The 23,245-nt window shown below is 42.0% G+C and overlaps 1 protein-coding gene across 1 annotated transcript in view; it reads left to right on the forward strand.

Annotated features, from left to right (window-relative positions):
- BGN (biglycan) overlaps positions 1-23,245 on the forward strand; it is an 85,411-nt gene that overhangs the window by 42,686 nt on the left and 19,480 nt on the right. The window contains exons 3-5 of the mRNA XM_053695339.1: positions 10,486-10,598; positions 18,881-19,094; positions 20,863-20,973. Of these exons, the coding sequence (XP_053551314.1) occupies positions 10,486-10,598; positions 18,881-19,094; positions 20,863-20,973 (438 nt within the window). The remainder of the gene's footprint in view (positions 1-10,485; positions 10,599-18,880; positions 19,095-20,862; positions 20,974-23,245) is intronic.

The following is a 23,245-nucleotide window of genomic DNA, read 5'->3' on the forward strand; positions in this document are numbered from 1 at the left end:
TAACCATTAGCAGACTGTGCCATAAATCTGCAAACACATAAAGGTGGTGAGTTTTTATCCCCAGAGGGATACGTCATTTCTTTTCGCTATAGCTACTTTGGGTGCATATGTAGTTATTTATCTTCTATATATCTATTTCCTCCTTTGTAGTGATGGGCTAGAACCTATGGGATCTGCTATTAGTACCTGCTGTAGTACAACAATGTACAGGTAGCCCACAGTTTACGCCGGGGTTAGGTTCCAGAAGGAATGGTTGTAAATCGAAGCCGTTGTAAATTGAAACCCAGTTTATAATGTAAGTCAATGGGAAGTGAGGGAGATAGGTTCCAGGCCCCTCTCAAAATTGTCATAAGTAACACCTACTACATTATTTTTAAAGCTTTGAAATGAAGACTTTAAATGCTAAACAGCATTATAAACCTAATAAAGTAATCACACAACACAGAATATATAATTAAACTAAGTTAAATGAACAAAAACATTTGCTAAACAGCATTATAAACCTAATAAAATAATCACACAACACAGACTTCACTTGCATTTTTCTGCAAACAGTTCTTTCCATGCATTCCAATCTGGACTGATTTATAGACAGGATGATCTTGTTCCTTTGAAATCTGCTCGATAGCTCAGGTCTGGTTAAACTGATTAATTTCAGCTTGCTTGGCTTTGCTGCAACACAAGCGGACAGCTCCACCTACTGGCTATTTTAATAAATGCACTGCTTCTCAATGCTTTTCAATAGCAGTCACATGACTGGGAAAAAAGGTTGTTATTCTGAAACGGTGTAAATTGAACCGTTGTAAAACGAGGGCCATCTGTATAGGGTTGCCAGGTGTCCAGTATTCAACCAGACAGTCCAGTATTTTAGCAGGCTGTCTAGTAAAATGTGTACCTCTAGCAGCCAAGGGGGTCACATCACTGCTCTATATATGTGTTACTGGCAACCAAGGGGATAACATGACTGCTTAGTTGTGAAAATTATATGTGGTGGGCTCAAGGGTGGGGCCTAAGGTTGGGCTTTTGTGGAGACATTGTGTGAACTCATTTATGTCCCATGTCCAATCACCTTTAGGTTGTCCGGTATTTATTTGAAGCACAGCTAGCAACCCTAACAATGTAGTAGAACTAGCACTTTCAAAAGCAGGTCACAAGCCTCAAGCACTGAGCTAACTCCCAAGTAATAGTGGCCGTGACATAACAGCCACTGTGATGAAAAATAGTCTATGGGTGCACCACCCAGCTGATTTTACTGACCACCTGGATACAATGTAAACCAATATTAAGCTAAAATTAGCTAATATTAAATGTGTTTAATGTTTGTTGCACAAATTATCATTAAATCAATTTATGTTATAATATTGCAAAGTATTAGACTGCCCCAACCTGGCTACTGCATAATGCCAACTGGCTGGCAAACCTTTCTTTTGAGAATCTGTCAAGAATCCTGATTTTATTTATACATATGTATGTTTATTATATATACATATATGTGTGTTTGTTACGGGTAAAGTCAGAAATCCAGGTAATCCTAGGATAAACCTGACATTACCCAAGTGGCTGTGGGTAAAGTCCGATGTAATGTAATCCCCCCATCTACACTATTGTTTTTGCCTCTGCCTGGGAGGTTCAAGGAAGGCGCCCCATCGATCCCCTGGCATCCACCACAAGTGAACCTTGAACCCCCCCAGGCGGAGGCAACAAAGATAGTGAAGATGTGTGAATGGGTGAGATGTGCACCGTTTCAGAATAACAACCTTTTTTTCCAGTCATGTGACTGCTATTGAAAAGCATTGGGAAGCAGTGAATTGATTAAAATAGCCAGTAGGCGGAGCTGTCCGCTTGTGTTGCAGCAAAGATATGCAAGCCAAGCAAGCTGAAATTAATCAATTTAACCATATCGAGCAGATTTCAAAGGAACAAGATCTTCCTGTCTATAAATCAGTCCAGATTGGAATGCATAGAAAGAACTGTTTGCAGAAAAATGCAAGTAAAGTCTGTGTTGTGTGATTTTATTAGGTTTATAATGTGGTTTAGCAAATTTTTTTGTTCATTTAACTTAGTTTAATTATATATTCTGTGTTGTGTGATTATATTATTACGTTTATAATACTGTTTAGCATTTAAAGTCTTCATTTCAAAGCTTTAAAAATAATGTATTAGGTCATGTTACTTATGACAATTTTGAGAGGGGCCTGGACCCTAACTCCCTCACTTCCCCATTAACTTACATTATAAACTGGGTTTCAATTTACAACAGTTTTGATTTACAACCATTCCTTCTGGAACCTAACCCCGACGTAAACTGAGGGCTACCTGTATATATATTATATGATATATATATCTATATTGCATTTGACTATCATACGATAATGTTTGATCATTAAATTGAAAAAAATAAACATGAGACATTAGTTTTTCTATTTGAAGGTCTATAAACACGAATTCATCCTTTTATATAAATTTTGTTTTCTCAATGAATAATATAAATATAAAAAAAAGGAAGAATTATAGGTGTGAGTATCAGAAAATTGTGGTATATATCCCTATTTCTGTTGTTAAACTGTCAGCTGATACCCTGACAAGGGTTAAAGGACCAGTAAATACAGAAATTTGCATAATCAACAAATGCATGACAAAAACACAATGCAGTAGCATGAACTTCAAATGAGCAGCAAAAAAATATCTGACAAATTTCAAAGTTCTGTCTATTGCCACTCTTTTATCATGTGACAGTCATCAGCCAATCACAAATGCATATACGTACATTCTGTGAATTCTTGCACATGCTCAGTAGGAGCTGGTGACTCAAAAAGTGTAAATATAAAAAGACTGTGCACATTTTGTTAATGGAAGTTAATTGGAAAGTTGTTTAAAATGGCATGCTCTATCTGAATGAAGAAAGTTACATTTTGACTTGAGTGTCCCTTTAAATGCTGCGGTCTCCATCTTAGCAAATGGAAGCATCATGTTTCTGGTACAATTACAAGGTTTCTGTGCTCACAGATGTTTCTAATGATGTTTGATAACCATAACTGTATATCTGCTAGGACGCCTGATGGTAACTGCCTCAGACATGCACTGTCACTCAGGCCGGTGAAACATTTTGAGCTGCATTTTTTGGGGCAGATATTCGGTCTGGAGAACTTCCACTTCATTCATTTTAAACAAATCTTGCTACAACAATTTTAACTTATTAGGGATGGGTAGGGTTGCCACCTCAGCCATGTTTTCCTGGACACTTATGAGTTACACATGCTGCAGGGTGTGCAGGGGGGAACATGTATTGTGTTTCTGGACAGCACTATTCATATTCCTCCCAGAACACCCTGCAGTATAAGTGTTCTGTATTTTAAGGGACGAGTGGCAACCCTAGGGATGGGCTAAACTGAGGTGCAGAAACCTCTTAAAAATAAAGGTTACCCAAAAATGTTCTCCCCTTTAATTTGTTCCAAAGGATCCATTTTACTTGGTAGATTATATTTAATTGTTTACAAATAACTCCTTCACCTTTATATTGGCATTTTAAATAACTGGTTTTGCCTGTGGTATCCTTACCTATACTGAAAGTTTCTACATAGCCAGTATAAGAAATTACACTCCCAGCGGGGATAAGAGAGATAAGTAATAAAATGTTAATTTCCAATTTTTCTCCAGACAGAGATAAGGAAACATTTGTGTGTAAAGAAAGTGATACAAGAAGGTTACAAAAATAAACCTAAAGGAATAATTGAACATATATTTTTTACTCTGCTGTATAACAAGTCATTGGAAACACATTAAGGGAAAAACAATTTTACTGTTTACTGTCCTTTTAGGTATTTTGAGATATAGAAAACGGGACAAACACTAAACAAATTCTAGACAGAATGATGCATTCAAAGAAAAGATTTAGTCTGTGAATAACATGTAGATGTATTTTTTAAAGTTTCATTAGCTGTTTACATTTTGACAAAATAAGTGTAAAATTTTAGTGTCTTTAAAATAATGGGAGCTGCCATGTTGTAACTCAGGTTACCTTCTCTGCTGTGGCCAATTAGGGACAGTTATAAATAGGTCACTAGAGTGTGCAGCCAATGGCTGTGTGGAATATAACTGTTCTGCACCAATTCTAACAGGAACTGAAAATCTCTCAATTTCAGCATGGAATTACAGGAAAAGGGAACAAAATAAAACATGAAAGTATATTGCAAAGTTTTTTAAATATATATACGATTTATCATTTTATATTACCATCTCAAAGTGTTTAATGTCCCTTTAATGCGTCCCTAACTATGCGCTACTTTCCATTGAGGTGGTAACGTTTGGAAACTGGTGGTAACATAAAAAATCTTCATAGACTTTAATGAAGATAAATGTTTTTATCACCAGTTTCCATAATTTGCCCCCTCAATGGAAACTAGTTCTGTTTTATATGTTGGAATGTATAAGATTGTTTACAAATAGTTCCTTTACCTTTATTTTGTCATTTAAAATAGCTGATTTTCACCAATGATACTGAAACTATAAATACTATTAAACGAGACAAGTAGCAAGTTCCCAGTAGGGGGTGAAAGGGATAGGTAATGACATTTTCTTTTTCAATAGCTCCATTGTGCATGAACAGAGAGTTAAAGGGACACTGAACCCAAAAAATTTTTCTTTCGTGATTCAGATAGAGCATGAAATTTTAAGCAACTTTCTAATTTACTCCTATTATCAAATTGTCTTCATTCTCTTAGTATCTTTATTTGAAATGCAAGAATGTAAGTTTAGATGCCGGCCCATTTTTGGTGAACAACCTGGGTTGTTCTTGCTGATTGGTGGATAAATTCATCCACCAATTAAAAAAGTGCTGTCCAGAGGTCTGAACCAAAAAAGAAGCTTAGATGCCTTCTTTTTCAAACAAAGATAGCAAGTGAACGAAGAAAAATTTAAAATAGGAGTAAATTAAAAAGTTGCTTAAAAATGCATGCTCTATCTGAATCACGAAAGAAAAAAAATTGGGTTCAGTGTCCCTTTAAGATAAGGAGGAATTAAGTTTCCAATTTACTTCTATTATTAAATTTGCTTCGTTCTCATGTTATTCTTTGTTGAAGAGATATCTAGATATGTACGATGCACATCTGGAGCACTACATGACAGGGAATAGTGCTCTTGCTAATGTATAACATTGTTGCAAAACTGCTATATATATATATATATACACACACACACATATATATATATATATATATATATATATATATATATATACACACACTAGCTCTCATCTTTTTTGGGACTTTGAACAGCTCCCCCAGAGCACCACAATAACCCACAGTACTATAAGATATTTATTATGTAGGAATCTGCTTATGTACTGGACATCAGCATTAGCATCAGCTCATAGGGTTTGTGGCTGGTCCCATGGCTCAGTGACATTCTGCATTTGTTATGTACAAGACTAATTTGCCCCCCAGACTTTAGCTCCAGTCCTTTAGAACTTATTGATAGAGTTTTCTGCACATCTGATGAACAACACAGGTAGCTGCTCAGTAATTGTGCTTATCTAACCTGTTCTCATACAAGGGAAACCCTTAAAATCTGCCCTGTTAGAGGGTCCTTAGCACTGAAGAACCTGTTGTACATTGTGTAGCTTCAGAAGATTCTTTATTTGATTAAGGACGACAACAGCCATAATGACAAAGCTGAGGCAATGCATATTTAGCAGATAAAACACAGATTGCAGTCACCTTGGGATGTAGTTGACTTCAGAAAGGATCCGTCCCTTTCTATAAACACAAAAGTGTAGCTTCAAAGTACATTTTGGATATACATTTTTTACCTTTATTTTTTTAAGTGGTATTTGTATATAGTATCATATTTTATCTTTTTTATTGTAGGAAGGGAGACGTCCCTCCATTGATTTGATATTGCTGTCACTTTCTTAATAAATTTATTTTATTTTTTTTAACACATTGTGTATGTGTCACGCCGCACCGTTGCTAGGGGCGCGGCGTCTTCCCCATGCTCGTTGCCTAGGGCTGTGTCGGCTCTGGATGCGTGCGGCGCTGACGTCATCGCCGCACGCTCCTGATGCCGGCCGGTCCTGTGGCGCTAATTCTCTGCCTATTTAAACGGGCAGCAGACGATCAGTCACTGCCCAAGTATAGTTACTTCTTCTTGTGCTCCTGGGAGTGACAGATGGTCTGCTGAACTAAATACTTTGTTGCTGAACCCTTGCCTGTCTTCTTACTACGCTACCTGGTTAACTCCTACCCTGCTGGACTGATACTTTGTTGCTGAAAACCTTGCCTGTCTCACTACTCTACCTGGTTAACCCCTTATCTGCTGGACTGATCCTTGTTACTGAACCCTGCCTGTCTCACTACGCTACTTGGTTATTCCCTAACTTGCTGGACTGACTCCTTGTTGCTGAACCCTGCCTGTTTCACTTTGCTACCTGGTTAACCCCTTTATTTCTGGCCTGCCTTTCTGTTGCCGGATCCTGTCTGCCTATTTGCCGTGTGCTGTCCAGCCTGTGGTGAGTGCCCTTTCCTCATTTGCCTGATACTCTCTGCTCTGGGATATTCCCTATCTTTCCGGCTCAACGCCGGGATAACAAGACTACTGGCCGAGTTCGGTCTGATAGAGGAGTATCCCACAAGTCTTACAGTATGATTGTTTATAGATACTTCTAGCATTTTTAGCCCCATCCCATGTGGTTTGTATTCTTTTATTTATTCTCCTCACACAGTCCCTCTCTCTGGTCTCTTCAGTCCCTCTCTCTAGTCTCTTCAGTCCCCTCACACAGTCCCTCTCTCTAGTCTCTTCAGTCCCCTCACACAGTCCCTCTCTCTAGTCTCTTCAGTCCCCACACACAGTCCCTCTCTCTAGTCTCTTCAGTCCCCTCACACAGTCCCTCTCTCTGGTCTCTTCAGTCCCCTCACACAGTCCCTCTCTCTAGTCTCTTCAGTCCCCTCACACAGTCCCTCTCTCTAGTCTCTTCAGTCCCCTCACACAGTCCCTCTCTCTGGTCTATTCAGTCCCCTCACACAGTCCCTCTCTCTAGTCTCTTCAGTCCCCTCACACAGTCCCTCTCTCTAGTCTCTTCAGTCCCCTTACACAGTCCCTCTCTCTGGTCTCTTTATTCCCCTCACACAGTCCCTCTCTCTGGTCTCTTCAGTCCCCTCACACAGTCCCTCTCTCTGCTCTCTTCAGTCCCCTCACACAGTCCCTCTCTCTGGTCTCTTTATTCCCCTCACACAGTCACTCTCTCTGGTCTCTTTATTCCCCTCACACAGTCCCTCTCTCTAGTCTCTTTATTCCCCTCACACAGTCCCTCTCTCTGGTCTCTTTATTCCCCTCACACAGTCTCTCTCTCTAGTCTCTTCAGTACCCTCACACAGTCTTTCTCTCTGGTCTCTTCAGTCCCCTTACACAGTCCCTCTCTCTGGTCTCTTTATTCTCCTCACACAGTCTCTCTCTCTAGTCTCTTCAGTACCCTCACACAGTCTTTCTCTCTGGTCTCTTCAGTCCCCTTACACAGTCCCTCTCTCTGGTCTCTTTATTCCCCTCACACAGTCCCTCTCTCTGGTCTCTTCAGTCCCCTCACACAGTCTCTCTCTCTGGTCTCTTTATTCCCCTCACACAGTCCCTCTCTCTGGTCTCTTTATTCCCCTCACCCAGTCCCTCTCTCTAGTCTCTTCACTCCCCTCACACAGTCCCTCTCTCTGGTCTCTTCAGACCCTCACACAGTCCCTCTCTCTGGTCTCTTTATTCCCCTCACACAGTCCCTCTCTGTAGTCTCTTCAGTCCCATCACACAGTCCCCCTCTCTGGTCTCTTCAGTTCCCTCACACAGTCCCTCTCTCTAGTCTCTTTATTCTCCTCACACAGTCCCTCTCTCTAGTCTCTTCACTCCCCTCACACAGTCCCTCTCTCTGGTCTCTTCAGTTCCCTCACACAGTCCCTCTCCCTAGTCTCTTTATTCCCCTCACACAGTCCCTCTCTCTAGTCTCTTTATTCCCCTCACACAGTTCCTCTCTTTGGTCTCTTTAGTCCCCTCACACAGTCCCTCTCTCTAGTCTCTTTATTCCCTTCACACAGTCCCTCTCTCTGGTCTCTTTATTCCCTTCACACAGTCCCTCTCTCTGGTCTCTTTATTACCCTCACACAGTCCCTCTCTGGTCTCTTTATTACCCTCACACAGTCCCTCTCTCTGGTCTCTTTATTACCCTCACATAGTCCCTCTCTCTGGTCTCTTTATTCCCCTCACACAGTCCCTCTCTCTGGTCTCTTTATTACCCTCACACAGTCCCTCTCTCTGGTCTCTTCAGTCCCCTCACACAGTCTCTCTCTTTGGTCTCTTTATTCCCCTCACACAGTCCCTCTCTCTGGTCTCTTTATTCCCCTCACACAGTCCCTCTCTCTGGTCTCTTTATTCTCCTCACACAGTCCCTCTCTCTGGTCTCTTTATTCCCCTCACACAGTCCCTCTCTCTGGTCTCTTTATTCCCCTCACACAGTCCCTCTCTCTGGTCTCTTCAGTCCCCTCACACAGTCCCTCTCTCTGGTCTCTTTATTCCCCTCACACAGTCCCTCTCTCTAGTCTCTTCAGTCCCATCACACAGTCCCCCTCTCTAGTCTCTTTATTCTCCTCACATAGTCCCTCTCTCTGGTCTCTTCAGTCCCCTCACACAGTCCCTCTCTCTAGTCTCTTTATTACCCTCACACAGCCCCTCTCTCTAGTCTCTTTAATCCCCTCACACAGTCCCTCTCTCTGGTCTCTTTAGTTCCCTCACACAGTCCCTCTCTCTAGTCTCTTCATTCCCCTCGCACAGTCCCTCTTCTCTAGTCTCTTCACTCCCCTCACACAGTCCCTCTCTCTGGTCTCTTTATTCCCCTCACACAGTCCCTCTCTCTAGTCTCTTCACTCCCCTCACACAGTCCCTCTCTCTGGTCTCTTTATTACTCTCACACAGTCCCTCTCTCTGGTCTCTTTATTCCCCTCACACAATCCCTCTCTCTAGTCTCTTCACTCCCCTCATACAGTCCCTCTCTCTGGTCTCTTCAGTTCCCTCACACAGTCCCTCTCTCTAGTCTCTTTATTCTCCTCACACAGTCCCTCTCTCTAGTCTCTTCACTCCCCTCACACAGTCCCTCTCTCTGGTCTCTTCAGTTCCCTCACACAGTCCCTCTCCCTAGTCTCTTTATTCCCCTCACACAGTCCCTCTCTCTAGTCTCTTTATTCCCTTCACACAGTCCCTCTCTCTGGTCTCTTTATTACCCTCACACAGTCCCTCTCTGGTCTCTTTATTACCCTCACACAGTCCCTCTCTCTGGTCTCTTTATTACCCTCACACAGTCCCTCTCTCTGGTCTCTTTATTCCCCTCACACAGTCCCTCTCTCTGGTCTCTTCAGTCCCCTCACACAGTCCCTCTCTCTAGTCTCTTTATTCCCCTCACACAGTCCCTCTCTCTGGTCTATTCAGTCCCCTCACACAGTCCATCTCTCTGGTCTCTTTATTACCCTCACAAAGTCCCTCTCTCTGGTCTCTTTATTCCCCTCACACAGTCCATCTCTCTGGTCTCTTTATTACCCTCACACAGTCCCTCTCTCTGGTCTCTTCAGTTCCCTCACACAGTCCCTCTCCCTAGTCTCTTTATTCCCCTCACACAGTCCCTCTCTCTAGTCTCTTTATTCCCCTCACACAGTTCCTCTCTTTGGTCTCTTAAGTCCCCTCACACAGTCCCTCTCTCTAGTCTCTTTATTCCCTTCACACAGTCCCTCTCTCTGGTCTCTTTATTCCCCTCACACAGTCCCTCTCTCTGGTCTCTTTATTCCCCTCACACATTCCCTCTCTCTGGTCTCTTCACTTCCCTCACACAGTCCCTCTCTCTGGTCTCTTCAGTTCCCTCACACAGTCCCTCTCTCTGGTCTCTTTATTCCCCTCACACAGTCCCTCTCTCTGGTCTCTTTATTCCCCTCACACAGTCCCTCTCTCTGGTCTCTTTATTCCCCTCACACAGTCCCTCTCTCTAGTCTCTTTATTCCCCTCACACAGTCCCTCTCTCTAGTCTCTTTATTCCCTTCACACAGTCCCTCTCTCTGGTCTCTTTATTACCCTCACACAGTCCCTCTCTCTGGTCTCTTTATTCCCCTCACACAGTCCCTCTCTCTGGTCTCTTTATTACCCTCACACAGTCCCTCTCTCTGATCTTGTTATTCCCCCCTCACACAGTACCTCTCTGATCTCTTTAGTGCCCTCACATAGTTTATCTTTATGTTCTCTTTATTCCCCCCACACAGTCCTTCTCTAGCCTCTTTTCCCCTCATGCAATCCCTCAATCTAGTCTATTTATTCTCCTCATTTACTTTCCAGTCTTTCTGCCCCCTGGTTGGTGGTTGGCTGCATTTATTTAATCAAAACTCCAGAAAATGTCTAAATAACGATAGTAAGAATGTGAATATTGTTCTAAATTATTATTATCATAATAAATAAACCAATATTTTTTCATTTTAGGTCTCACCAGTGTGCCCAAGAACATCCCGAAGGATACCACCCTCTTAGATTTGCAGAATAACAAAATCACGGAAATCAAAAAGGATGATTTTAAGGGGCTTCACCAACTCTATGTAAGGATTGTGACCACTTTTGTTTTATGTCTACAATGCTTGTTACTACCCATTAATGGCAATATAATGGGAGGTTTGCTGTAATTGTCCCAACACTTTCCTTACTAATGAGGAATTACTAATATCTTAGCAAATGAGAACGATAGTGAGACACACCCATATGCACGCTGCTATGTAGGATAAAACACTCCAGTCGTGCCTCCATGTAAAGTTAACAGGAATGAGCCAGGGAAATAAAGATACTATAAGGGTTAATAAATGTTGCTCAAACATATGTCTACCCACGGTATGGAGCTGTCTTATTATAATATCCACAAATTGAATTGGGTTTCATGTCCCTTTAAACTGATTAGTATATGGAACGTTTGAGCCTTTTTCTCCATTCAGCACTGAACCTGTAGCAGTGACTAGGAATACATTAGATCTATGGGTTGTGAGCTAAGATGGCAGAAGCTGGATGAGTAAAGTGCAAACGTACCTGGCTTGAGCTGTATGGCACTTTGTTGTTATAGTGTTACAAAGGCTAAATGACCACTAATTACAGGTAGCCCTCAGTTTACGCCGGGGTTAGGTTCCAGAAGGTATGGTTGTAAATTGAAACCCAGATTATAATGTAAGTCAATGGGAAGTGAGGGAGTTAAGTTCCAGGGCCCTCTCAAAATTGGCATAAGTAACACCTAATACATTATTTTTAAATGAAGACTTTAAATGCTAAACAGCATTATAAACCTAATAAAATAATCACACAACACAGAATATATAATTAAACTAAGTTAAATTAACAAAAACATTTGCTAAACAGCATTATAAACCTAATACAATAATCACACAAGACAGACTTTACTTGCATTTTTCTGCAAACAGTTCTTTCTATGCATTCCAATCTGGACTGATTTATAGACAGGAAGATCTTGTTCCTTTGCAAGCTGCTCGATAGCTCAAGTCTGGGTAAACTGATTAATTTCAGCTTGCTTTTCTTGCATATCTTTGCTGCAACACAAGCGGACAGCTCCACCTACTGGCTATTTTAATCAATGCACTGCTTCTCAATGGTTTTCAATAGCAGTCACATGACTGAAAAAAACAGAATTTATGTTTACCTGATAAATTTCTTTCTCCAACGGTGTGTCCGGTCCACGGCGTCATCCTTACTTGTGGGATATTCTCTTCCCCAACAGGAAATGGCAAAGAGCCCAGCAAAGCTGGTCACATGATCCCTCCTAGGCTCCGCCTACCCCAGTCATTCGACCGACGTTAAGGAGGAATAATAGCATAGGAGAAACCATATGGTACCGTGGTGACTGTAGTTAAAGAAAATAAAATATCAGACCTGATTAAAAAACCAGGGCGGGCCGTGGACCGGACACACCGTTGGAGAAAGAAATTTATCAGGTAAACATAAATTCTGTTTTCTCCAACATAGGTGTGTCCGGTCCACGGCGTCATCCTTACTTGTGGGAACCAATACCAAAGCTTTAGGACACGGATGAAGGGAGGGAGCAAATCAGGTCACCTAAATGGAAGGCACCACGGCTTGCAAAACCTTTCTCCCAAAAATAGCCTCAGAAGAAGCAAAAGTATCAAACTTGTAAAATTTGGTAAAAGTGTGCAGTGAAGACCAAGTCGCTGCCCTACATATCTGATCAACAGAAGCCTCGTTCTTGAAGGCCCATGTGGAAGCCACAGCCCTAGTGGAATGAGCTGTGATTCTTTCGGGAGGCTGCCGTCCGGCAGTCTCGTAAGCCAATCTGATGATGCTTTTAATCCAAGAAGAGAGAGAGGTAGAAGTTGCTTTTTGACCTCTCCTTTTACCTGAATAAACAACAAACAAGGAAGATGTTTGTCTAAAATCCTTTGTAGCATCTAAATAGAATTTTAGAGCGCGAACAACATCCAAATTGTGCAACAAGCGTTCCTTCTTTGAAACTGGTTTCGGACACAGAGAAGGTACGATAATCTCCTGGTTAATGTTTTTGTTAGAAACAACTTTTGGAAGAAAACCAGGTTTAGTACGTAAAACCACCTTATCTGCATGGAACACCAGATAAGGAGGAGAACACTGCAGAGCAGATAATTCTGAAACTCTTCTAGCAGAAGAAATTGCAACTAAAAACAAAACTTTCCAAGATAATAACTTAATATCAACGGAATGTAAGGGTTCAAACGGAACCCCCTGAAGAACTGAAAGAACTAAATTGAGACTCCAAGGAGGAGTCAAAGGTTTGTAAACAGGCTTGATTCTAACCAGAGCCTGAACAAAGGCCTGAACATCTGGCACAGCTGCCAGTTTTTTGTGAAGTAACACCGACAAGGCAGAAATCTGTCCCTTCAGGGAACTTGCCGATAATCCTTTTTCCAATCCTTCTTGAAGGAAGGATAGAATCCTAGGAATCTTAACCTTGTCCCAAGGGAATCCTTTAGATTCACACCAACAGATATATTTTTTCCAAATTTTGTGGTAAATCTTTCTAGTTACAGGCTTTCTGGCCTGAACAAGAGTATCGATAACAGAATCTGAGAAACCTCGCTTCGATAAAATCAAGCGTTCAATCTCCAAGCAGTCAGCTGGAGTGAAACCAGATTCGGATGTTCGAACGGACCCTGAACAAGAAGGTCTCGTCTCAAAGGTAGCTTCCAAGGTGGAGCCGATGACATATTCACCAGATCTGCATACCAAGTCCTGCGTGGCCACGCAGGAGCTATCAAGATCACCGACGCCCTCTCCTGATTGATCCTGGCTACCAGCCTGGGGATGAGAGGAAACGGCGGGAACACATAAGCTAGTTTGAAGGTCCAAGGTGCTACTAGTGCATCCACTAGAGCCGCCTTGGGATCCCTGGATCTGGACCCGTAGCAAGGAACTTTGAAGTTCTGACGAGAGGCCATCAGATCCATGTCTGGAATGCCCCATAGTTGAGTGACTTGGGCAAAGATTTCCGGATGGAGTTCCCACTCCCCCGGATGCAATGTCTGACGACTCAGAAAATCCGCTTCCCAATTTTCCACTCCCGGGATGTGGATAGCAGACAGGTGGCAGGAGTGAGACTCCGCCCATAGAATAATCTTGGTCACTTCTTCCATCGCTAGGGAACTCCTTGTTCCCCCCTGATGGTTGATGTACGCAACAGTCGTCATGTTGTCTGATTGAAACCGTATGAACTTGGTCCTCGCTAGCTGAGGCCAAGCCTTGAGAGCATTGAATATCGCTCTCAGTTCCAGAATATTTATCGGTAGAAGAGATTCTTCCCGAGACCAAAGACCCTGAGCTTTCAGGGATCCCCAGACCGCGCCCCAGCCCATCAGACTGGCGTCGGTCGTGACAATGACCCACTCTGGTCTGCGGAATGTCATCCCTCGTGACAGGTTGTCCAGGGACAGCCACCAACGGAGTGAGTCTCTGGTCCTCTGATTTACTTGTATCTTTGGAGACAAGTCTGTATAGTCCCCATTCCACTGACTGAGCATGCACAGTTGTAATGGTCTTAGATGAATGCGCGCAAAAGGAACTATGTCCATTGCCGCTACCATCAACCCGATCACTTCCATGCACTGAGCTATGGAAGGAAGAGGAACGGAATGAAGTATTCGACAAGAGTCCAGAAGTTTTGTCTTTCTGGCCTCTGTTAGAAAAATCCTCATTTCTGAGGAGTCTATAATTGTTCCCAAGAAGGGAACCCTTGTTGACGGGGATAGAGAACTCTTTTCCACGTTCACTTTCCAGCCGTGCGATCTGAGAAAGGCCAGGACGATGTCCGTGTGAGCCTTTGCTCGAGGGAGGGACGACGCTTGAATCAGAATGTCGTCCAGGTAAGGTACTACTGCAATGCCCCTTGGTCTTAGCACCGCTAGAAGGGACCCTAGTACCTTTGTGAAAATCCTTGGAGCAGTGGCTAATCCGAAAGGAAGCGCCACGAACTGGTAATGTTTGTCCAGGAATGCAAACCTTAGGAACCGATGATGTTCCTTGTGGATAGGAATATGTAGATACGCATCCTTTAAATCCACCGTGGTCATGAATTGACCTTCCTGGATGGAAGGAAGGATAGTTCGAATGGTTTCCATCTTGAACGATGGGACCTTGAGAAATTTGTTTAAGATCTTGAGATCTAGGATTGGTCTGAACGTTCCCTCTTTTTTGGGAACTATGAACAGATTGGAGTAGAACCCCATCCCTTGTTCTCTCAATGGAACAGAATGAATCACTCCCATTTTTAACAGGTCTTCTACACAATGTAAGAACGCCTGTCTTTTTATGTGGTCTGAAGACAACTGAGACCTGTGGAACCTCCCCCTTGGGGGAAGTCCCTTGAATTCCAGAAGATAACCCTGGGAGACTATTTCTAGCGCCCAAGGATCCAGAACATCTCTTGCCCAAGCCTGAGCGAAGAGAGAGAGTCTGCCCCCCACCAGATCCGGTCCCGGATCGGGGGCCGATATTTCATGCTGTCTTGGTAGCAGTGGCAGGTTTCTTGGCCTGCTTTCCCTTGTTCCAGCCTTGCATTGGTCTCCAAGCTGGCTTGGCCTGAGAAGTATTTCCCTCTTGCTTAGAGGACGTAGCACCTTGGGCTGGTCCGTTTTTACGAAAGGGACGAAAATTAGGTCTATTTTTTGCCTTGAAAGGCCGATCCTGAGGAAGGGCATGGCCCTTACCCCCAGTGATATCAGAGATAATCTCTTTCAAGTCAGGACCAAACAGCGTTTTCCCCTTGAAAGGAATGTTTAGTAGCTTGTTCTTGGAAGACGCATCAGCCGACCAAGATTTCAACCAAAGCGCTCTGCGCGCCACAATAGCAAACCCAGAATTCTTAGCCGCTAACTTAGCCAATTGCAAAGAGGCGTCTAGAGTGAAAGAATTAGCCAATTTGAGAGCATTGACTCTGTCCATAATCTCCTCATAAGGAGGAGAGTCACTATCGAGCACCTTAATCAGTTCATCAAACCAGAAATATGCGGCTGTAGTGACAGGGACAATGCATGAAATGGGTTGTAGAAGGTAACCCTGCTGAACAAACATCTTTTTAAGCAAACCTTCTAATTTTTTATCCATAGGATCTTTGAAAGCACAACTATCCTCTATGGGAATAGTGGTGCGTTTGTTTAAAGTAGAAACCGCTCCCTCGACCTTGGGGACTGACTGCCATAAGTCCTTTCTGGGGTCGACCATAGGAAACAATTTTTTAAATATGGGGGGAGGGACGAAAGGAATACCGGGCCTTTCCCATTCTTTATTAACAATGTCCGCCACCCGCTTGGGTATAGGAAAAGCTTCTGGGAGCCCCGGCACCTCTAGGAACTTGTCCATTTTACATAGTTTCTCTGGGATGACCAAATTTTCACAATCATCCAGAGTGGATAATACCTCCTTAAGCAAAATGCGGAGATGTTCCAATTTAAATTTAAATGTAAGCACATCAGATTCAGCCTGCTGAGAAATGTTCCCTAAATCAGTAATTTCTCCCTCAGACAAAACCTCCCTGGCCCCCTCAGATTGGGTTAGGGGCCCTTCAGAGATATTAATATCAGCGTCGTCATGCTCTTCAGTAACTAAAACAGAGCATCCACGCTTACGCTGACAAGGGTTCATTTTGGCTAAAATGTTTTTGACAGAATTATCCATTACAGCCGTTAATTGTTGCATAGTAAGGAGTATTGGCGCGCTAGATGTACTAGGGGCCTCCTGAGTGGGCAAGACTCGTGTAGACGAAGGAGGGAATGATGCAGTACCATGCTTACTCCCCTCACTTGAGGAATCATCTTGGGCATCATTGTCATTATCACATAAATCACATTTATTTAAATGAATAGGAATTCTGGCTTCCCCACATTCAGAACACAGTCTATCTGGTAGTTCAGACATGTTAAACAGGCATAAACTTGATAAGAAAGTACAAAAAACGTTTTGAAATAAAACCGTTACTGTCACTTTAAATTTTAAACTGAACACACTTTATTACTGCAATTGCGAAAAAACATGAAGGAATTGTTCAAAATTCACCAAACTTTCACCACAGTGTCTTAAAGCCTTGAAAATATTGCACACCAATTTTGGAAGCTTTAACCCTTAAAATAACGGAACCGGAGCCGTTTTAAGCTTTAACCCCTTTACAGTCCCTGGTATCTGCTTTGCTGAGACCCAACCAAACCCAAAGGGGAATACGATACCAAATGACGCCTTCAGAAGTCTTTTATAAGTATCAGAGCTCCTCTCACATGCGACTGCATGCCATGCCTCTCAAAAACAAGTGCGCAACACCGGCGCGAAAATGAGACTCTGCCTATGCTTTGGGAAAGCCCCTAAAGAATAAGGTGTCTAAAACAGTGCCTGCCGATATTATTATATCAAAATACCCAGAATAAATGATTCCTCAAGGCTAAATAAGTGTTAATATCAATCGATTTAGCCCAAAAAAAGGTCTACAGTCTAAATAAGCCCTTGTGAAGCCCTTATTTACAATCGTAATAAACATGGCTTACCGGATCCCATAGGGAAAATGACAGCTTCCAGCATTACATCGTCTTGTTAGAATGTGTCATACCTCAAGCAGCAAAGGACTGCAAACTGTTCCCCCAACTGAAGTTAATTGCTCTCAACAGTCCTGTGTGGAACAGCCATGGATTTTAGTTACGGTTGCTAAAATCATTTTCCTCATACAAACAGAATTCTTCATCTCTTTTCTGTTTCTGAGTAAATAGTACGTACCAGCACTATTTGAAAATAACAAACTCTTGATTGAATAATGAAAAACTACAGTTAAACACTAAAAAACTCTAAGCCATCTCCGTGGAGATGTTGCCTGTACAACGGCAAAGAGAATGACTGGGGTAGGCGGAGCCTAGGAGGGATCATGTGACCAGCTTTGCTGGGCTCTTTGCCATTTCCTGTTGGGGAAGAGAATATCCCACAAGTAAGGATGACGCCGTGGACCGGACACACCTATGTTGGAGAAAAGGTTGTTATTCTGAAACGGTGCAAATTGAACCGTTGTAAACCGAGGGCCACCTGTACTTTAATACAATGACATATACTATAAAACAACCTTCCCTGAGCAATAAGGAACAACAGCTTCTACACAGTGATATCAAACCTTAAAGGGAGAGTACAATCTAAATTACATTTTCATTATTCTCATACAACATGCAATTTAAAAATAAAAAAACTTTCCAATTGACTACTATTATCAAATTTGCTTTTTTTCTTCTTGGTAACCTTTGTTGAAGAATAAACCTAGGCTAGCTGACGATTAGTGGCTTCACATATATATTTCTTCTCTTGTCATTGGCTCAGCTGATATGCTCAGCTAGCTCTCAGCAATGCATTGATGACTTTTCAACAAAGGATACTAAAAGAACAAAGCAAATTTGATAATAGAACTAAATTTGGAAGTTGTTGAAAAATGCATGCTCTATCTGAATCGTGAACATTTATTTTTGGCTTTACCATAAAAAGCAAACAAATGCAGCTGTGTATAAGATGAGCTTCATTTATATCATTAGATGATACATTTTTTTTGGTGCATGAGAATGCTAAGCCTTTCCCGATGACTATTAAAGGGACATGATACCCAAATGTTGAAGCACTTGAAAGTGATGCAGCATAGCTGTAAAAAGCTGACTAGAAAATATCACCTGAGCATCTCTATGTAAAAAAGGAAGCTATTTTACTTCAGTAGCCACATCCCATTGTAAAGGGACTTTAAGCCGCCAATCAGGATGCTAGTCCCAGGACTTGCAAAGGAGCATGTGCAGGCACAGTCATGTTATTTCCCTACTCAGTTTAAATAAGTTTACCATGAAATCTTGCAAAATGTCAGTAAAATCTCATAAGATCACAGTAAAGCAAAGCATGACCTCAGCACTACTGAAGCTGTTTGGTCTTTTTTTTTGGGGGGGGTTCAACCTGCATCTGACAGTAGCTGAAGTATAACTGTTCACAGAGCACTTACTATTGTGAGATGAAGAAATGTTGAGGTAAAATATCTTCCTTTTTTACATAGAGATGCTCAGGTGATATTTTCTTGTCAGCTTTTTACAGTTATACTGCATCACTTTCAAGTGATTTAGCATATGAGTATTATGTCCCTTTAATTGTATAAAGTCACGCTATCAATAACTGTTGAGACATTTCGGAAAGTCTTGCGTGACGTGACGCATAAGCAAGGGTATTGCACTGAATGGGGTTTAGAAATATTGCTAACTAGCAATGAGGTCAAAGTTCTGTTATTAAGAAATATTAAGACATAGAACAGAGATGCTCATCATTTTCCTCTTTTCCCCTCAATCAGGCTTTGGTTTTAGTCAACAACAAAATCTCTAAGTGTCATGAAAATGCCTTTGACCAGTTGCCCAAGCTACAAAAGCTGTACATCTCAAAAAATAGCTTAGAGGAGGTACCCAGGAACTTGCCTGGCTCCCTGGTGGAGCTTAGGATTCATGAAAACAAAATCAAGAAGATTCCCAAGAATGCCTTTAATGGGCTGAAAAACATGAACTGCATTGGTAAGTTTTAGGCAGGGGTATTGGTAAGCTGTAGGTAGTGGCAATGGTTAGATGTAGGCAAGGCATGAACATTGGTAAGCTGTTGGCAAAGGTATTGGTAAGTTGTAGGTGACGTCATTGGTTAGTAGTAGGAAAGTGTATTGGTTAGCTTTAGGTGTTGGCATTGGTGAGCTGTAGGTAGTGGTATTGGTAAGCTGTAGGTGGTGGGGTTGGTTATCTGTAGGCAGGGGTATTGATAGGCTGTAGGCAGGGGCATTAGTTAGTTGTAGGCAGGGGTATTGGTAAGCTGTAGGTGGTATCATTGATTAGCTGTAGGCGGGAGTATTGGTAAGCTGTAGGTTGTGTCATTAGTTAGCTGTTGGCAGGAGTATTTGTAAGCTGTATGCAGGAGTATTTGTAAGTTGTAGGTAGGAGTATTTGTAAGTTGTAGGTAGGAGTATTGGTAAGCTTTAAGCAGGGGTATTGGTAAGCTGTAGGTGGGACATTAATAAGCTGTAGGTGGTGTCATTAGTTATCTGTAGGCAGGAATATTTGTGAGCTGTAGGCAGGAGTATTGGTAAGCTGTAGGCGGTGACATTGGTAAGCTGTAGGCGGTGGCATTGGTAAGCTGTAGGCGGTGACATTGGTAAGCTGTAGGCGGTGGCATTGGTAAGCTTTAAGCAGGAGTATTTGTAAGCCGAAGGCAGGAGTATTGGTAATCTTGAGGGAGGGCTATTGGTAAGCTGTAGGTGGGGCATTGGTAAGCTGTAGGAAGGGGTATTGGTAAGTTGTAGGCAGAATGTATTGGTAAGCTATAGGTGGGGCATCAATAAGCTGTAGAAAGGCGTATTGGTTAGCTGTAGGCAGCAGCATTGGTTAGCAGTAGACATGGTATTGGTATGTTGGAGGTAGGTGTATTGGTAAGCTATAGATGGGGCATGGATAAGCTGTAAACAGGGGTATTGGTTAGCTGTAGGTGGTGGTATTGTCTAGCAGTAAACAGGGTATTAGTAAGCTGTAGGTGTGGCTTTAGTTATCTATAGCCAGGGGTATTGGAGCATTGGTAAGCTGTAGGTGGCTAACTGGTCAGCAGTTAATGAGGCACTGGTGAGCAACAGGTGGGGACATTAGTAAGGGGCATGCGGTGAGATTTGTAAGTTGTAGGTGGAGCACTGGTCAGCTGTAGGTGGGGCTTAGTAAGCTGTAGGCAGGGGTATTAGTAAGTTGTAGGTAGAATGTATTGGTAAGCTATAGGTGGGGCATTAATAAGCTGTAGAAAGGGGTAGTGGTTAGTTGTATGTGGTAGTCTTAACATGTGTCCAACACAGGATATCTGTAAAGAAAGCATGAAAACACCATGAACAAGCACAGTATAGCATTTCTAACCTTGGTCAGAAAGAAGACTAGTCATCTCTGGCAATAATAAAATAAATGGAACATACTATATATAACGAGGAGTGTCAAGTATAGTAAAATAACGTTAGCTAATTTAAAGTGACAACACAGAGAACCTCTGTGGGAAGTACATTTGCAGCATATGTAGAAATTGCAATGCCAGCACATGAGTATAGACTTAGCGGCTCATTTCCAGTATAATGATTCCATATAGTGAGATGGGAGATAAAAGTGAATACAGAATTGTAGTGCCCTAGAGGACAAATTGTTGATAGGTTTGGCTGGATATGAACATTTTGAAAGGAATAAGAACATACATAATGCATAAACCAGCTGAAATGTGTATGTAACAATGTTAATATCTTATCGCATTTCTTCTTCTTTTTTATATGAGAAATGGGAGGAAACCCTCTAGAAAATGGAGGAATCGATGCTGGAGCATTTGATGGGCTAAAACTAAACTATCTGCGCATTTCAGAGGCTAAACTGACAGGAGTTCCTAAAGGTAACTGGAGATGAAAGTGACTTATGCATACAATAAACCTATGTGTAGGGCAGAGCTGTATTCCTTGTGTGCCCTATCTGCTTTACCACTGGGAAATCATTGTGGGTTCTTCCAAATGAATTATTACCATAAAACACTGTAGTAAATGAGCTAATTTCTGCTATGTATAGAACCTACATCAGTTGTGGCCAACTTCCTAACACAAGGGGACCCCATATCAATATTCAAGAAGCCTTTAGGGCCACATATAAATTTATGGCTATTAAACACACAAATAACTTATTTTTAAAAAAAATATCCATTGACACAGGGTCAGATTTAGGTCAGGTTGTACCCTCGGTCTGCTCTTCTCCTTTCTAGAGGGCATTTTTGAGTTGTGGTCACCTTGATGCCCATTTATCAAGCTCCGAATGGAGCTTGAAGGGCTGTGTTTCTGGCGAGTCTTCAGACTCGCCAGAAACAGCAGTTATGAAGCAGCGGTCTAAAGACCGCTTCTCCATAACCCTGTCTGACTGCTCTGAGCAGGCGGACAGACATTGCCGGAAATCAACCCGATCGAGTACGATCGGGTTGATTGACACCTCCCTGCTGGTGGCCCATTGGCCGTGAGTCTGCAAGGGGCGGCGTTGCATCAGCAGCTCTTGTGAGCTGCTGGTGTAATGCTGAATACGGAGAGCGTATTGCTCTCCGCATTTAGCGAAGTCTTGCGGACCTGATCCGCATTGTCGGAACAGATCCGAGAGACCTTTGATAAATTGGCCTCCTAGTTTGTACACCCACCAAAAGTCCCCAAAGCACAAATTTTTAGTTCTGCTTTTTTTTCTGTTCTTGCAAAAAACATAATTTATGTAAGAACTTACCTGATAAATTCATTTCTTTCATATTAGCAAGAGTCCATGAGCTAGTGACGTATGGGATATACATTCCTACCAGGAGGGGCAAAGTTTCCCAAACCTTAAAATGCCTATAAATACACCCCTCACCACACCCACAATTCAGTTTAACGAATAGCCAAGAAGTGGGGTGATAAGAAAAAAGTGCGAAAGCATATAAAATAAGGAATTGGAATAATTGTGCTTTATACAAAAAAATCATAACCACCACAAAAAAGGGCGGGCCTCATGGACTCTTGCTAATATGAAAGAAATGAATTTATCAGGTAAGTTCTTACATAAATTATGTTTTCTTTCATGTAATTAGCAAGAGTCCATGAGCTAGTGACGTATGGGATAATGACTACCCAAGATGTGGATCTTTCCACACAAGAGTCACTAGAGAGGGAGGGATAAAATAAAGACAGCCAATTCCTGCTGAAAATAATCCACACCCAAAATAAAGTTTAATGAAAAACATAAGCAGAAGATTCAAACTGAAACCGCTGCCTGAAGTACTTTTCTACCAAAAACTGCTTCAGAAGAAGAAAATACATCAAAATGGTAGAATTTGGTAAAAGTATGCAAAGAGGACCAAGTTGCCGCTTTGCAAATCTGAACAACCGAAGCTTCATTCCTAAACGCCCAGGAAGTAGAAACTGACCTAGTAGAATGAGCTGTAATCCTCTGAGGCGGAGTTTTACCCGACTCAACATAGGCAAGATGAATTAAAGATTTCAACCAAGATGCCAAAGAAATGGCAGAAGTTTTCTGGCCTTTCTAGAACCGGAAAAGATAACAAATAAACTAGAAGTCTTTCGGAAAGACTTAGTAGCTTCAACATAATATTTCAAAGCTCTAACAACATCCAAAGAATGCAACGATTTCTCCTTAGAATTCTTAGGATTAGGACATAATGAAGGAACCACAATGTCTCTACTAATGTTGTTGGAATTCACAACTTAGGTAAAAATTCAAAAGAAGTTCGCAACACCGCCTTATCCTGATGAAAAAACAGAAAAGGAGACTCACAAGAAAGAGCAGATAATTCAGAAACTCTTCTGGCAGAAGAGATGGCCAAAAGGAACAAAACTTTCCAAGAAAGTAATTTAATGTCCAATAAATGCATAGGTTCAAATGGAGGAGCTTGAAGAGCCCCCAGAACCAAATTCAAACTCCAAGGAGGAGAAATTGACTTAATGACAGGCTTTATATGAACCAAAGCTTGTACAAAACAATGAATATCAGGAAAAATAGCAATCTTTCTGTGAAAAAGAACAGAAAGAGCAGAGATTTGTCCTTTCAAGGAACTTGCGGACAAACCCTTATCTAAACCATCCTGAAGAGACTGAAATATTCTCGGTATTCTAAAAGAATGCCAAGAAAAATGATGAGAAAGA

Source organism: Bombina bombina, chromosome 12, assembly GCF_027579735.1.
Source record: "Bombina bombina isolate aBomBom1 chromosome 12, aBomBom1.pri, whole genome shotgun sequence".
NCBI classification, from domain to species: domain Eukaryota; kingdom Metazoa; phylum Chordata; class Amphibia; order Anura; family Bombinatoridae; genus Bombina; species Bombina bombina.